At 40.7% G+C, this 15,028-nt stretch overlaps 1 protein-coding gene across 4 annotated transcripts in view; it reads left to right on the top strand.

Annotated features, from left to right (window-relative positions):
• The window catches only part of LOC143281032 (transient receptor potential cation channel subfamily M member-like 2), an 84,148-nt gene that overhangs the window by 663 nt on the left and 68,457 nt on the right, over positions 1-15,028 (top strand). For 2 of the 4 annotated variants that reach the window (XM_076585931.1, XM_076585934.1), the window contains exons 2-5: positions 7,222-7,292; positions 8,323-8,436; positions 9,375-9,445; positions 12,135-12,240. In XM_076585931.1, the coding sequence (XP_076442046.1) occupies positions 7,257-7,292; positions 8,323-8,436; positions 9,375-9,445; positions 12,135-12,240 (327 nt within the window). In that variant the 5' untranslated portion in view covers positions 7,222-7,256. Of the gene's footprint in view, positions 1-106; positions 304-5,046; positions 5,304-7,221; positions 7,293-8,322; positions 8,437-9,374; positions 9,446-12,134; positions 12,241-15,028 lie in introns of those variants that run through there. The other 2 variants (XM_076585930.1, XM_076585932.1) reach the window with 2 other exon arrangements.

Below are 15,028 nucleotides of genomic sequence, written 5' to 3'. Positions count from 1 at the left end.
GGGCCGTTAAAATGAAAAAGTAGAAGGTGTTTTAGACTGACTTCGATGCGCTGAGTCGAATGCAACCCTCAGCTAAGCTCTAAGAGCATTCCTTTTGCCACGAAACTGGATCAAATGCACGGTAAGTAGTACTCCTTCCCGACCTGCACGCCATTTTGACTGCTGATCACGTGGGTGAAATGGCTCGCCGATAGTTGCTCGGGAAGTGACCGACTGAGTTTACTATTTATTATGTCTCTGTTTCATTGACAAGGAGTGGCCGTAGAGCTTAGCTGAGGGTTGCATTCGACTCAGCGCATCAAGGTCAGTCTAAAACAACCTCTATTTTTTCATTTGAACGGCCCCCTGAGTTTAGTATTCTAAACTGCAAGATTCAAGCTGAAGCAAGCTCTAATCAAATTTCTTTTTTCTTTTTTTTTCTTCTTTTTCTTTTCTTTTTTTTTTTAAGAAAAGAATCGAATGAACGCATACAATGAAATAGAGATATGTGAAAGAATCGTGAAACTGAAACAACAAAAACAAAACCAGTCATTGATTCTACAAAAAGCTGTTTACAAGACCATCAAATACATACCCTAAATGCAACAGCAATTGCATGTACTCCATCACATACCCCAAAACATAAGTAAACAAATCATATAAGAGTATTCATAGTTGAAATATGTGTGTATTTAAAAGTAGATTGTTATAATTCTGTTCAGCCGATTAAAAAAAAAATAACTGAAATTGAAATGAAAGGATACAAATGGTGAAAGTGGTAAAAACTAAAATAAAGCAGCAATGATTCAACTATTCGAACTACACTTCCACCACCACCTCCCCCCCATTCCACCACCCCTCATGCCCATTCCCTTGAATCACTCATCACATCACATTCACTCATCTTTCCTTGAACTGAGACAACAGCTCTTTGAAGTCATGACATGTTTGTTCTTTAACAAAGTTTTCACATTTGCTTTGAAGTTTGAAAGAGGAGTTGTTTGTCTGAGAGCAATGGGCAGAGATTGGGGAACAGTTAGATAAGAGGAGTCCAGAGATATGTTAATATTCTATGAGAAGTATGGTTTGAGAAGTTCAGATGGATGTGAGGGCATTGTGTCATGAATAAGGCACTTAAAGCATAGAGTGGCAACTTTGTATTCAATTCTGGGTTAAACAAGCAGCCAGTGAAGTGTCCACAAGAGGGCAAAAGCACTCTAGTTTTTTGATATCTTTTTAGGATTTGTCAAGCAGCTCTATTCTGTATTTTCAGGAGCATGTATATCATTTGGAAGGACAGCTCAGAGAGAGTTGCAACAAATCAAGCGAGACAAAATGGATACAACAAACTTTATTGGCAGCATCAGTAGACAGGGAAGGGACAGATTTTACAAATCTTTTGAAAATGAAGGTAATGTTGGCAGTGTCAATAGACAGGAAGGGGAAAATTTTACAAATCTTTTGAAAATGAAAGTAAAGAATATTGCTCAGATGGTTACCATGAGACTCCATTGGAAGACACAAATTCAGGTGAAAGCCAAGACTGCAGACTGAACTAGAAAAACAAATTTTGAAGTTTGTGTGTGTGTGTGTGCGCACGCGTGTGCACATGCACCTGTGTATGTGTCGTTATTGTTGCTGCTGTTGTTGTGTTGTTGACTGCTGCAAAGGAAAAGTTTCCCATACAAGCATGCATGCATTATGTGTGCACATACACACTAATCTTGATCAAATAAAATTACCTGGAAACAGTCAACACAGACACATACATACACACAGACACACACATGCATGCACACACACACACAGACACATGCACATGCACGCACGCACACTCAGGCAAGCACACGCTTACACACTGACAAATATGGGTAACAGCCGCACTCATTAAAAAAATCCCATCTTCCTGCCTGCACATATGAATAAAACACAGACCCATTACAGGAAAAACAATGTAATTCACAGCCTGTTTTGAATTGCAAACAGTAATTGGATTGGTGCTGAACAGTGCATGGGTTTCAGAGACAAATGACACATGAGCACGTTTCAAGGACAGTTGTGCAGGAGTTCATAGCATTTTCAACAGTCTACATTTCTTTCCCTCCACTACTCTGTGTGACTGTTGGAATGAACGTCCACGTCTTGTTGAAAACATTATTCATTCCGTCTTCAGGGGTGAAATTTGTGGATGTTGCCGCAGTTTCTAACCCTCACAGAAACTCTCTCCACACCACTAGCATAAGCTGGTTCAAAACTAGTCAAAACTAGTAAAACAAAAAGGCAAAAGTAAGTTGTCTGTGAGTTTGCAGTCACAATGTTGATTACCTGAAAGTGGTGACCATGCTGATGCGCTGCATACATGTACTCTTTCAAACACAAGATTTCTTTTGCACTCAGATTCTGAAATGATGTATAGTGCCCTGTGGAACTGTCTGTGACTATGACAAAAAATGAAGATGGATTGCTCAAAGCAAGGGTCGATCAACTTTGTCATGTTTTCGTTGTTAATGTTGTCAGGGATGATTGTTCATTCTGCCAAGTTGTGTCAACAGTAACAACTATTGTGTTATGTCCAACATGTGCAGTTATCTGTGTGCACAAGTACATAGACACTGAGTGGCCATGCAGATACTGTGCCTTCAGACATGTGGCAGGAAACAGACGCTGTGATAAAACAGAACAGATATTGTAATAAAACAGAAATGAACTGCAATGGAAAAACAGTAGTGTGTGTGTGTGTGTGTGTGTGTGTGAGAGAGAGAGAGAGAGAGAGAGTTTGAAACTGCAGTTGCGATTATTTTGCAGGAGATTGAGAGAAACCTATAAATGTCCTTTTGGTCGGACCAACTTGTTGAAAAAATCAGTAGGTCAAGTGGCCAACTGGCCTTCACATCTTTGAGTCATTTCACATTTGAATGCTTCAGTGACCAGTGACTGACTCCAAACCTGAATCCTGTTGTATTATGATTTGATGCAGACTTATCTGTTGTATTATAATTTGATGGTTGTATTATAATTTGATGCAGATTAAGGTTACTGATATATCATTTGTAAACTGTTTAAATTTATATGAATGCTTACTTCTCTTTTTTGTTCTTTTTTTTACTTGCTTTTTAAGGCAAAAGTAAGATTTTGATGCTTTTTTTTTTGTTTGTTTGTTTGTTTGGTGTTGTTGTTTGTTTTTTTTTGGGGGGGGGAGGGCTTAATGAAATGTTTTGAAAGTTCTTAGTGTTTTTATTAAGTCAAAGTAATATTTGAATGCATCTGAAATCCAGAGTAAGAGCTGGGCAGAACACTGATATAGTTATTAAAAAAAACTGTGGTCATTCTAGCAACAACACTTACAACATGAAATGACTGTTGTAGCCTTCAGAATATAACGATCATGGTTAGGATTTTCAAATACCAGCATGATAAATAAGACTGTGAGACCTGTAGATGACATACAGATCAGGTAGCCAGCAGTAGCCATTTGTTATCACCAGTGAAGGTATCCCACTGACATACAGTTTGGCAAAACGAGATAACACAACAGTTTAGAAAACCACCTTCTGTGCTTTTGTTTGGTGTAGCAGGTGTCTGTGGACAGGGTGCTGATTAGAGATCATGTAATCATTTAAAAAAAAAAAAAAAAAAAAAGCCACCAACAGCAACAACAACAGTGATAATGGTGAAAGGAAAATAGCACAAGTTTGCTCTTGCAGGTACTGTCATTAGTCGGGGAGATGCCTCATCTCTTCTTCATTGTAAAAAAAAAGTGTGCACACTTTTGTGAGTGATTAACTATCTGTCTTGTCTGTCCATCCCTCTCTGTCTTTGTGTCTGTCTCTGTGTCTGTCTCTGTCTGTCTGTCTGTCTGTATCTGTCTGTCTGTCTGTCTGTCTGTCTCTCTCTCTCTCTCTCTCTCTCTCTATATATATATATATATATATATATATATATATATATATGTGTGTGTGTGTGTTTGTGCGCGTGTGTGTGTGTGTGAGTGAGTGTGGTGTGGTGTGTGTGTGTGTTGTTGTTGTTTTTGTTTTGGGGTCATAACTTCAATCTTTATCATAAACATAGCAAAGCAGGGTGGTGCTGAGCTTTGAATGTGTTCTTTATCTGGGGGGGAGGTGTGAGGGTGGGGGTGGGTCTTTGCTTTTTTGACTGGTGGTTAATTAACTCACTGTTTCAGTCTTGATTTTGTTGTTGGTGGTGGTTGATGCAATCCCTTGGTTGGTTGGTCTTGCTTTTGTAACTGGTGGTTTCTGCAACCCTTATTTTTGTCCTGCTTTTGTAATTGGTGGTGCACATGCAATCCTGTATCGGTCACATGATAAGGGGGAAACAATTTTTTTGTTTTTTTGTAAATGCATGTTTATTGTAAGAAAATTCTTCATCCAGTATGTATTGCATTGTGTTGTGTTGTCTTGTATTGTATTATTCCACTTTTTATTGTCTGTTCTTTCTGTCTGTTCATCACTGTTAGCCTCAGTTCTCATCAGTTGCACATTCCAGGGCTCTGAGTATCTGCTGAGCTGCTTTTTATGTATACACACACACACGTGTGTGTGTGTGTGTGTGTGTGTGTATGCATAACTTCACTGTTAAGTCTGCCAAAGCACAGTCTTTTGGAAGTTAGGTCACCAACTTGAGTGGTTTTTGTTTCCGGTGTGGTAGCACCACTGGACAATAATTTGTTGTGTGCAGTATATCAGTACTCATGGACTGATGCTTGCTGTGCCACTTAATATCTACTGTGTCTGTAATGAATATTCATGGGCGGATGCTTCTACGATCAGTTAACAGTTGCTGAGCTTCTCCCGAGAATTTACTGAACTAGAAATTATTAGACTCCAGCAATCTAACGAACAAGAAGAAGAAGACGACGACTCCAGTAAGAGTGCATGAGCAATGTAACCCAACTCAAGTGTTTTTTCCAGAAAATCACCAAGCCAGAGAACATGGACATGCTGTTTCTGTGTGAAAACATTTAGCAGAGCTGCTTTGTGATGGAATTTTTAAAGAAAAGAAGAAATTTATGCAGAGTCTAATTAACTAAACAGCAACAGCACTGTGCAGGACTAGGTGTGTACCAGTCAATCAGTTCACAAACACAGCGGTATACCCATCAGCAAGCAGAATGCCAGACAAATATAGAGGCCAGCAAGGCAATCGTCAGAAGCCATCACCAGTAAGGAAGCAGGCCACTTACCCAGATAAGAGTGAACGACTGACGCCAACATTACAGCGAGCGGCAACTGCACCAGAGCCACTTGTTGACCAGCCGAGGCCAGGGTTCCATCAGTTCAGAAAGGGCAAGAATGTTCATCTACAGAGTATGTTTTTTTGTTGCTGTTTTCAAATTTCTAGGATGGGTTATAATTTTGAGTGGATTTCCCTTCTGTTTTTTGTTGTTGTTGTTGTTTTGTTGTTTTTTTGAACTTGGCTTCTGTTCAGGTTGCATGTTTGAGGTGCATGTATACAAGTGCTTGCAGACTTGTACACCCACAAACATAACCACATGCACACATACACTTTTACACATATGCAGTTGTACGCAAACACATTGCGCACACATGCGCAGAAACACACACACACATGTGCAATACATGCACACATGTGCAACACGCATTCAGACACATTCTGTCTTTGACACGTGTGTATGCCAGTAGAATATCCTCCAGCTTTGTAACTTCTCTCCATTAAATCAGTGTGTTTTTAATGTAGTTACAATGTTTTGGATTCTGGTTCCAGTCTTCGGGGACAGAAGGGAAAAAAGCAATTTGCCAGTGAAGCAGGGGTCAGGAGAATTCAAGTCAAATTTTAGCAATCTTCACTTGAAACTAATGGCAGTGCTCACCAAGACTGGATTCAATGGGTCAACGAGCGCATTTCTTAATGTCATGTAATATAAAATAATGCCGTATAATGCATTGAAAGATAATGTGATCCATGTCTTGTCAATCACATGTGAATGTGTGTACATCCATGTGTACATGAGTACCTGAAAATTGTGTGTGTGTGTGTATACGTATAGATAGATAGCTAGATAGATATCCACATATATATACTCACACACACACACACACACACACACACACACACACACACACACACACACATAGAAAGAGAGAGAGAGAGAAAGATGTATATTCAGATACGAATGGATGAATGGACAGCTGTGTGAATATATGTATGTATGCATTAATTTGTAAAATGTTGTTTTATGCATTGAAAAGAGTGGGGTTTTTTTAAACTGGAAAATATATATATCTATATCTGACTATATCTGTATATATCTATGTCTATAATATGTGTCTGTATGTATGTATGACAACAGAAATGAACAGAGATGAAATGTAAGACTTAAAGGTTACCATCAGTAGACTATGAAAAAAATTAAATACCTATTTAAATGCTGTCTTTGATTGACCAAAAAAAACAACAACGAAATACTTCGTTAAATGCTGTCTTTGATTGACCAAAAAAACAACAACAACGAAATACTTCGTTAAATGCTGTCTTTGATTGACAAAAAAAACAAAACAAAATACTTCGTTAAATGCTGTCTTTGCTTGACCAAAAAAAACAACAACGAAATACTTCGTTAAATGCTGTCTTTGATTGACCAAAAAACAACAACAACGAAATACTTCGTTAAATGCTGTCTTTGATTGGCCACAAAAAAAAAACAACCAACAACAACAACGACATAATAAAATGCTCAGATGTCATCTTCAGTTGCCCATGGATTTGAAATCAAAGCTAGATTGATTTCAGTCCAGCAGTTATCGAAGTAAGCATCTGCTCAGAGTTGAAACCTGTTGCATTGTCGGATTATGTGTTTTTGTCGGCATTGCAAGTGGTGAATGTAATATCCTTTTGTATTTTTAGTCTAGAGACTGTATACCCCTTGGCAGTAGTCAGTGCTTTCTTTGCATGCACCTGTAGCAAAGTTGAAAATACATACCTGTAGCACAGTGCATGTGTGTGAGCATTTCATGTGATGTAATTTTTAAGGTTTGGGTTTGATTGCAAAGTTACATGTACTTTTTTTTCCTATGATTCACTCCATAGTCATTTTCCCTGGTACTTTATTCCATGCTTTGTCGTCGTTTTTTGTTGTTGTTTTTTTAAGACATATACAATTTGTAGAATCATCAAGAAAGCCATTGGTTGTCAGTGAACATATATGTACATGTGTTAAGCAGTTTTGATTCCTTGCTATTAATTGTCAGTGCTTTGATGTTCCAGTGTTGACTCCACCCAGAGCTAGACCGTTCATCAACATGTCTGATAGTGGAAGATCCACTCCCAGCGCTGAGGTCAGTACTAGTCAGTTTAGTTGTCTGTTTCAGTGTGGTGTTTTATGTTTGTAACTCATTAGTTTTGTTCTCTCTGTTTATTTTTTCTTTTCTTTTTTTTCTTCTGTCTCCTTTCCCCAGCTGTCTGGAGTATGTGGTGAGGTAAATGTTCAGAAGAACTTCTTTTAATGTCAGGAAAATTCTGTGTCCGTCTGTGCATGTCTGCCTCTGGTACAGGCAAGCACACACACACACACATACATCATATACATCATATTGCATGCATATTAATATTTACATATATAGATGCATACACGCACACATGCAGACATATGTACATGCTCTTTCCCTGTCTCTGTATCTTTGTCTCTGTCTGTGTCTGTCTGTCTGTCTGTCTCTCTCTCTCTCTCTCTCTCTCTCTCTCTCTCTCTAAAACACACACACACACACACACACACACACACACACATATTTGTGGACAACAGCTCCCATGTTCATTTGTATAGATCTACAAGTGGGCTTTTATTTGTATGACTGTTTCTACCCTACCAGGCAGGCAGCCAGCCATACTGATAGTTTGTTTTTCAGGGCATGCTAGGTACCTTCATGTTACCACAGCCCACCAACATACTAACATTGATTACAGGATCTTTAAGGTGTGTGTATTTTTTATCTTTTACACTTGCATCCACATGACAGAGGTTCAGGCTCTGGCAGGTCTGCACATCAGCTAACCTGGAAGATCGGGGGTGTGGGGGTGGGGTGGGGGGCGGGAGGTAGTTTGGGGGAACAAACACCCCAACTCTGCACCGGGTTTGATCTCAAGACCCTCAGATACAAAGCCCAGTGCTCTGACCATTCAGTCATGACACCCCATCAATCATCCAGTCTGATACACACATTCACATTTTTTTTTTTTTTCCGCACTAGTTGCACACAGTTGTCACGAAAAGACTTTCACACATTATGTATGGCACATGCAGACAAACCATATACACATAAATATGGTTGTTAATGTTTTTTGTATTTTTTTGTGCAATGTGATGAAAAGATCACTGGGAATGGAAACGTTCAAACTACTCCAGAGGTGGAGAGCCCCACAACAGCTGATGTGCCCACTGAGCCCATATCATACCCTTACAAATTCAACGTGGACCAGTTAAAGGTTAGTTCATATAGAAATCAATGAACATGTTGCATCGCAGGCAAAAGGTTGAAAAGACAATGGTTTTATTTTAAAGCTAAGTGTGGGAACTGGATAGTGGTTCTGTTACCGGTGGAAAATGATTATTAAAGCTGTTTCAGTTTCATGGAGGTGATCAACAGACACCGCAATATACTGCTTCTACTTTGTTACACACATTCACACACCATGCCTATGATCATACAGATGTATCCATTGATGTTGGACGGTGGCCTGTTTGCCTCAAGAATCAGTTTTACATGTATTTGTATTCCTTTTTATCACAACAGATTTCTTTGTGTGAAATTTGGGCTGCTCTCCCCAGGGAGAGCGCGTCGCTACACTACAGCGCCACCCATTTTTTTTGCATTTTTCCTGCATGCAGTTTTATTTGTTTTTCCTGTCGAAGTGGATTTTTCAACAGAATTTTGCCAGGAACAACCCTTTTGTTGCCATGGGTTCTTTTACATGCGCTAAGTGCATGCTGCACATGGGACCTCGGTTTATCGTCTCATCCGAATGACTAGCGTCCAGACCACCACTCAAGGTCTAGTGGAGGGGGAGAAAATATTGGTGGCTGAGCCGTGATTCGAACCAGCGCCCTCAGATTCTCTCGCTTCCTAGGCGGACGCGTTACCTCTTGGCCATCACTCCATGTTTTACATGTTCTTGTAATCTCCCTTGCTTGTGAATGTATTTTGCCATGAACTGTCCTTTACAGGACCTTCATGACAAGAGGTGGGGAAATGTTACATGACTACCAGTCCTCAAACTGTGCAGTTGTTTTCGGTTCATGTCTGCCAGTTCAGTGCTTGTGCCAGCGAGCAAAGAATTTGATGATTGTTTGTTCAGCTGCCGTAGCCAACTGGATGGAGAGTGTGAGACAGGGTGGGTGATGTTTCGTTTGTCCTGTTTTTCAGCAAGAGGACAAAGACTGGTTCTCCAAGAAGATCAAGATATTTGCTGCCATTGATGAGACTGATGAACCAGGGTATGGCACAGTTCTTGAAAGGTTTCTTTTTTGTCTCTGTTTCAGTTTCTGTCACCTCATGCATACATGCAACCCCCCCACACCCCCACACACCCCTGCGTACAAACATACTCGCATGCATGTGTATGCACATGCACACACTCTTGTGTTTGCATGATGACATGTGTGCTTGCACATACATGTGTGTTTGTGAGTGTGAGTGTCTTGTGTTTAAGTTGCATTATATAAATATAGTTGTTTCGGAGAGTGGATTGTTGGAATTTGTCGGAAAGCAGTATGATGATATGTACTTTTTGTACTTTTGTTTTCCTCACAAAAACAGTCACATGTACATCATACATGTAAGTCATATCAACGGCATGTGTATTTGTTTTGTTTTTCAATTTAAAAAAAAAAAAATTGAAAGGAAAAAGAGAAAGAATGAAAATAACAAGAAAAAAAGAAAGAAAAGGAAATGGTGCACACACACACACACACACACACACACACACACACACACACACACACACACACACACACACACACACACACACACACACACACATACACACACACACACTCACTCACTCACTCACTCACTCACTCACTCAATAACAAGAAAAAAGAAAGAAAAGAAAATGGCGCGCACGCACACGCACACACACACACACACACACACACACACACTCACTCACTCACTCACTCACTCACTCACACACACACACACACACACACACACACACACACACACACACACACACACACACACACTCACTCACTCACTCACTCACTCACTCACACACACACACACTAAATAAATAAATGAATAAATAAATAAATACATTCTGAAAAAATGATAGACACAGACAGAAGCCTGGAAAGAGATCAAACTATGTAGACAGACAGACAGAGGCATCAGATGAGATCAGACTGTGTTTTTAATATCTTTCTACTTTAGACATATTAGAAAAGTTATTTGAATTAGATAGAATTATGTAAAGTGGAAAAAGCATAAGAACTTGGTCTTCCTTACATGCATATTGATTTTGCCTTTGCAGTATTGGCAGACTGTGGATATGCACATTTGTACATGTGCATGCATAGCATTTCGTATGTATACATACATACATGCATACATACATACATACATAATACTGGAAATGTTCCCTCTTTTTATATATATATATACTTTCATATTCTTTATCTTCAGTAGTTTGGGAGATGTAACTGAACTATGATGGCAAGCATGATTTTTTTTTTTTCCCCCATTTTTCTGGAAATATTCTCATCATTTTTGCAAAAAATGTGTCGGCATTGAAAGGGTCAAACTTCCACGTGACAATATTTTGCACCAAACTCGCTTCCACCTTTGTGGCTCTAAGATATATATGTTGTTTAAAATAAATCTTCATGATCTGTGTTAAGTCAGAGTGAGTGATGACACAGGGGGAGTGAGAGGTGAGAGACATTGAAGCAGACAGACAGGCAGCAGAAAAGACACAAGAGCAAACCCCCCCCCCCCCCCCCCCCCCCCATTCCAACCCTCCCCCAGCCCAGGCAGAAAGACACAAGAGCAAACTCCCCCACCTCCTCCCCCCAGGCAGAAAAGACACTAGAGCAAACTGCCCCCACCCCCCACTCCAGGCAGAAAAGACACAAGAGAAAACTCCTCCCCCCCCCCCCCCCTCCACCACCCCCTCCAACCTCCCCCCCAGGCAGAAAAGACTCACAAGAGCAAAAAAAAAAAAAAAAAAAGTGAAAAAAAAAAAGAAAAAAGGAGGGGGCGAGGAGAGGGTAAAGGATGTTGTGGGAGGGGGCTGGGGGGTGTGGTTGGCCAATGATCAAGACATGTGAACCATTAACATATAAAAAAAGGGGGGGGGGGGAAAGGAGGGGGTAAGGGATGTTGCGGGAGGGGGCTGGGGGGTATGGTTGGCCAATGATCAAGACATGTGAACCATTAACATATAAAAAAGGGGGGGGGGGAAGGAGGGGGCAAGGAGAGGGTAAGGGATGTTGTGGGAGGGGGTTGGGGGGTGTGGTTGGCCAATGATCAAGACATGTGAACCATTAACATATAAAAAAAAAAGGGGGGGGGGGAAAGGAGGGGGCAAGGAGAGGGTAAGGGATGTTGTGGGAGGGGGTTGGGGGGTGTGGTTGGCCAATGATCAAGACATGTGAACCATTAACATATAAAAAAGGAAAAAAAAGACAAGGACAAAGAAACCAGGTCTGCACACAACTGAGGCCTCACACAAAACAACAAGAAAGAAGAAGGAAAAAAAAAAGAAAGAAAGAAAAAAAAAGCATCAACAAGAAAGAGTGTGGTACTGGCAGGATTTTCCCGCTTATCTTTTGTTGCTATTTTGAAATGATTTATTTTGGGTGGAATGGTGTGTGTGTGTATGTGGGAGGGGTGTGTGTGTGGGGGGGGGGGTTGTTGTTGTTGTTGGTTTTTTTGTTGTTTGTGTTGTTTTTTGATGATATATTCAAATGATCTATTTTCTTGAATTGCAGTACCTATTCTCACTGTCATCTTGTGTTTCTTCATTTTTTTATGTCTTATTTACTGTGTACTCTTTCTTATCATATCAATGTATTTAAGTACTTATGTTAAATATTTATGTGCAATCAAAATTGAACAAAAATTTTTTTTAAAAAGATTAATAAAATGAAATTAAATCTTTTGTCGCTCTCACATCATGGACAGGGAAGCAGCAGGCCCGAGTCATCAACCACCACCGCAGATTCCGACGGATGCTTTTGGATTGTTTGACTTTGAAGGAGAAGACCAAAGAGGGGCACTGCCGTCGTGGGTGAGTCCTTTGAATTCTGACCTGCATGAGGTAGGTACATGCCTGCCCAAGACAAGCTTAACTCACTCAGTACGGCCAGTCCTCTCTTCTCCTCTACACAGACCCCTTGGATGTCCAGTGGGTGTCTGAATGACCCAACCTTTAGCTTCCGTCATCAGAACTGTGGTATTCTTTTGTCAACATTCACCTCTTCAGTATAAGAGCGTTCCGCTTGCAATATTTTGATGATGGTAATTGGGATGAAACGCTGTTAACGTCGTCTCTTTCGCCGTTCGTATGGAGAGAGTTAAAAACATAACAGCATCAACAACAAAAACAACAAATCAGTGACAGTGTAGATTACGTCTGTAAGGTGTGTGATTGTGTATGCCTGTGTGTATTTGTGTGTGTGTGTGTGTGTGTTGAAAACATGCTTGTGCTTGATGATCTCCCAAACTGGCTTTCCAACTCAAGACACAGCACTTGTGTAGGAGGACACACCACACACCTGAGAGCAGCCCTGAAGTAGGAACACGGCAAATTAAATCTTTTTTCTTTGATGTCTCTCGGGGGAATCACCAGCACTAGAATCACTGAGCATAGCATGATGGTGGCCTGTTGCAGACATCCTATTGACAGTGAATCTATATTCTTCTTCTTTTTCTTGTTCTTGCTCTTCTTGCTCTTGTTCTTGTTCTTCTTCTTTCTTCCTTCTTCTTCTTCTTCTTCTTCTTCTCCTTCTTCTTCTCCTTCTTCTTCTTCTTCTTCTTCTTCTTCTTCTTCTTCTTCTCCTTCTCCTCCTTTTCCTCCTCCTCCTTCTTCTTCTCCTTCTTCTTCTTCTTCTTCTCCTCTTCCTTCTTCTTCTTCTTCTTCTTCTTCTTCTTCTTCTTCTTCTTTTCCTCCTCCTTTTCCTCCTCCTCCTTCTTCTTCTCCTTCTTCTTCTTCTCCTCCTCTTCCTTCTTCTTCTTCTCCTTCTTCTTTTTCTTCTTCTTCTTCCTCTTCTCCTCCTCCTCCTTTTCCTCCTCCTCCTTCTTCTTCTTCTTCTCCTTCTTCTTCTTCTTCTTCTCCTCTTCCTTCTTCTTCTGTTTCTTCTTCTTCTTCTTCTTCTTCTCCTCCTCCTCCTCCTTTTCCTCCTCCTCCTTCTTCTTCTCCTTCTTCTCCTCTTCCTTCTTCTTCTTCTTCTTCTCCTTCTTCTTTTTCTGCTCCTCCTTCTTCTTCTTTCCCCTTGACTCTTTGTAGAGTAATTGGGGCGCCACACAGAAGAACTGTTAACCAGATTCCTCCAGGTCTGTCAGTTGCATGTCCAAGCCTGGGTCCATGTTATCATTGCAGCCAGAATGGGTGGGCACCGCAGTGAGTGTTTGTGAGAAGAGAAAACCCTTACAGTGTGAAACCTGTCTCGTTGTTCTCTTCTAGCCTTAGACCCCATCCCGAACGCTGCTGCAAGCAGAGAAGGACAGGACATGGCTCCCAGTGATAGTGGAATAAGATTTGAAAATGTCTTGCTGAAACAACACTGATGCGAGGCTTAAAGGAGGAGATCCAGTGGCAGCGGGCGTTCCAGTGTAAAGTATCCGATCATGTTTCCACTGTACAATTGCGCAGTGTTTTCAGTTCCTGCTTGTCACGCGCATGGTGATCAGTGTCAGACATTTTATGCATTTGATGAAGAAAGAATTAGCAACTCTGCAGGCATCCGAGGTAAAATTGATTTCAAAACAAATATGGCAGAGACACTCCAACTGTGCATGCACGCACACACACACACACACACACACACACACACACACACACACACACACACACACACACACCTTTTGCGTGCAATAAATGTTAAATAGTCCATTGATCGTTCCACTGTTATCTTGTAGCATTTCTGTAATCTTCCCAGACAGTGTTGTGGCATGTAAGAAATTTAGAAATCCACTTTCACACATTTTAATTGGTTGTTGTTTTGGGGTTTTTTTGGGGTTGTTTTTTTTTTAATATGTGTGGCAAATTCTGCTGGAATCACTCATGAGTCATGCAGGCATTAGCCTTCTTGTTATATTACAATGTCGGTGGTATTGGGTGATTTCTTGGCCCGGCCATTGCCACGGTACTGGAAAGGACCTAAAGGGTCCAGAAGTATCACACCCACGTAGACTGAGGACACACGGTAGGGTCAAGTAAATGAAAAAAGAAAAAGGGACAAATAATTTGGTAATTTTAGATATGACCCCCCCCCCCCCTCTCTCTCTCTCTCTCTCTCTCTCTCTCTCTCTCTCTCTCAGATATTACAATAGCAAAATTTAGAGTGGCTCTGGTGAAGTTTCGTCCAGGCGTTAATGACCTTAAAGTAAATAAAAGATGTTACAGTATGTCAACACCAAAAAAACTGTCCCGTTTGTGATGATCTAGAAACTGTGTGCATGCACACACACTCACACACACACACACACACACGCACACGCATGCATGCACACAAAAGTGACAAATAATTTGCTAATCTGGGATATGACCACTCACACACATACACATGAACACACACACACACACACACACACACACGTACGCGCATGCACACACACTCACGCACACACACACACACACACACACACACACACACACACACACGCACACATGCACACATCCACACAAAAGGGACAAATAATTTGATAATCTTGGATATGACCACTCTCACACACACACACACACACACACACACACACACACAACAAACACATGCACACACGCACACACACATGCACACAAAAGGGACAAATAATTTGATAATCTGGTATATGACCACTCACACACACACACATGG

This window comes from Babylonia areolata, chromosome 4, assembly GCF_041734735.1.
Source record: "Babylonia areolata isolate BAREFJ2019XMU chromosome 4, ASM4173473v1, whole genome shotgun sequence".
NCBI classification, from domain to species: domain Eukaryota; kingdom Metazoa; phylum Mollusca; class Gastropoda; order Neogastropoda; family Buccinidae; genus Babylonia; species Babylonia areolata.
Note: the sequence above shows the minus strand (reverse complement) of the source record. Positions and strands in the feature narration are given on the sequence as shown.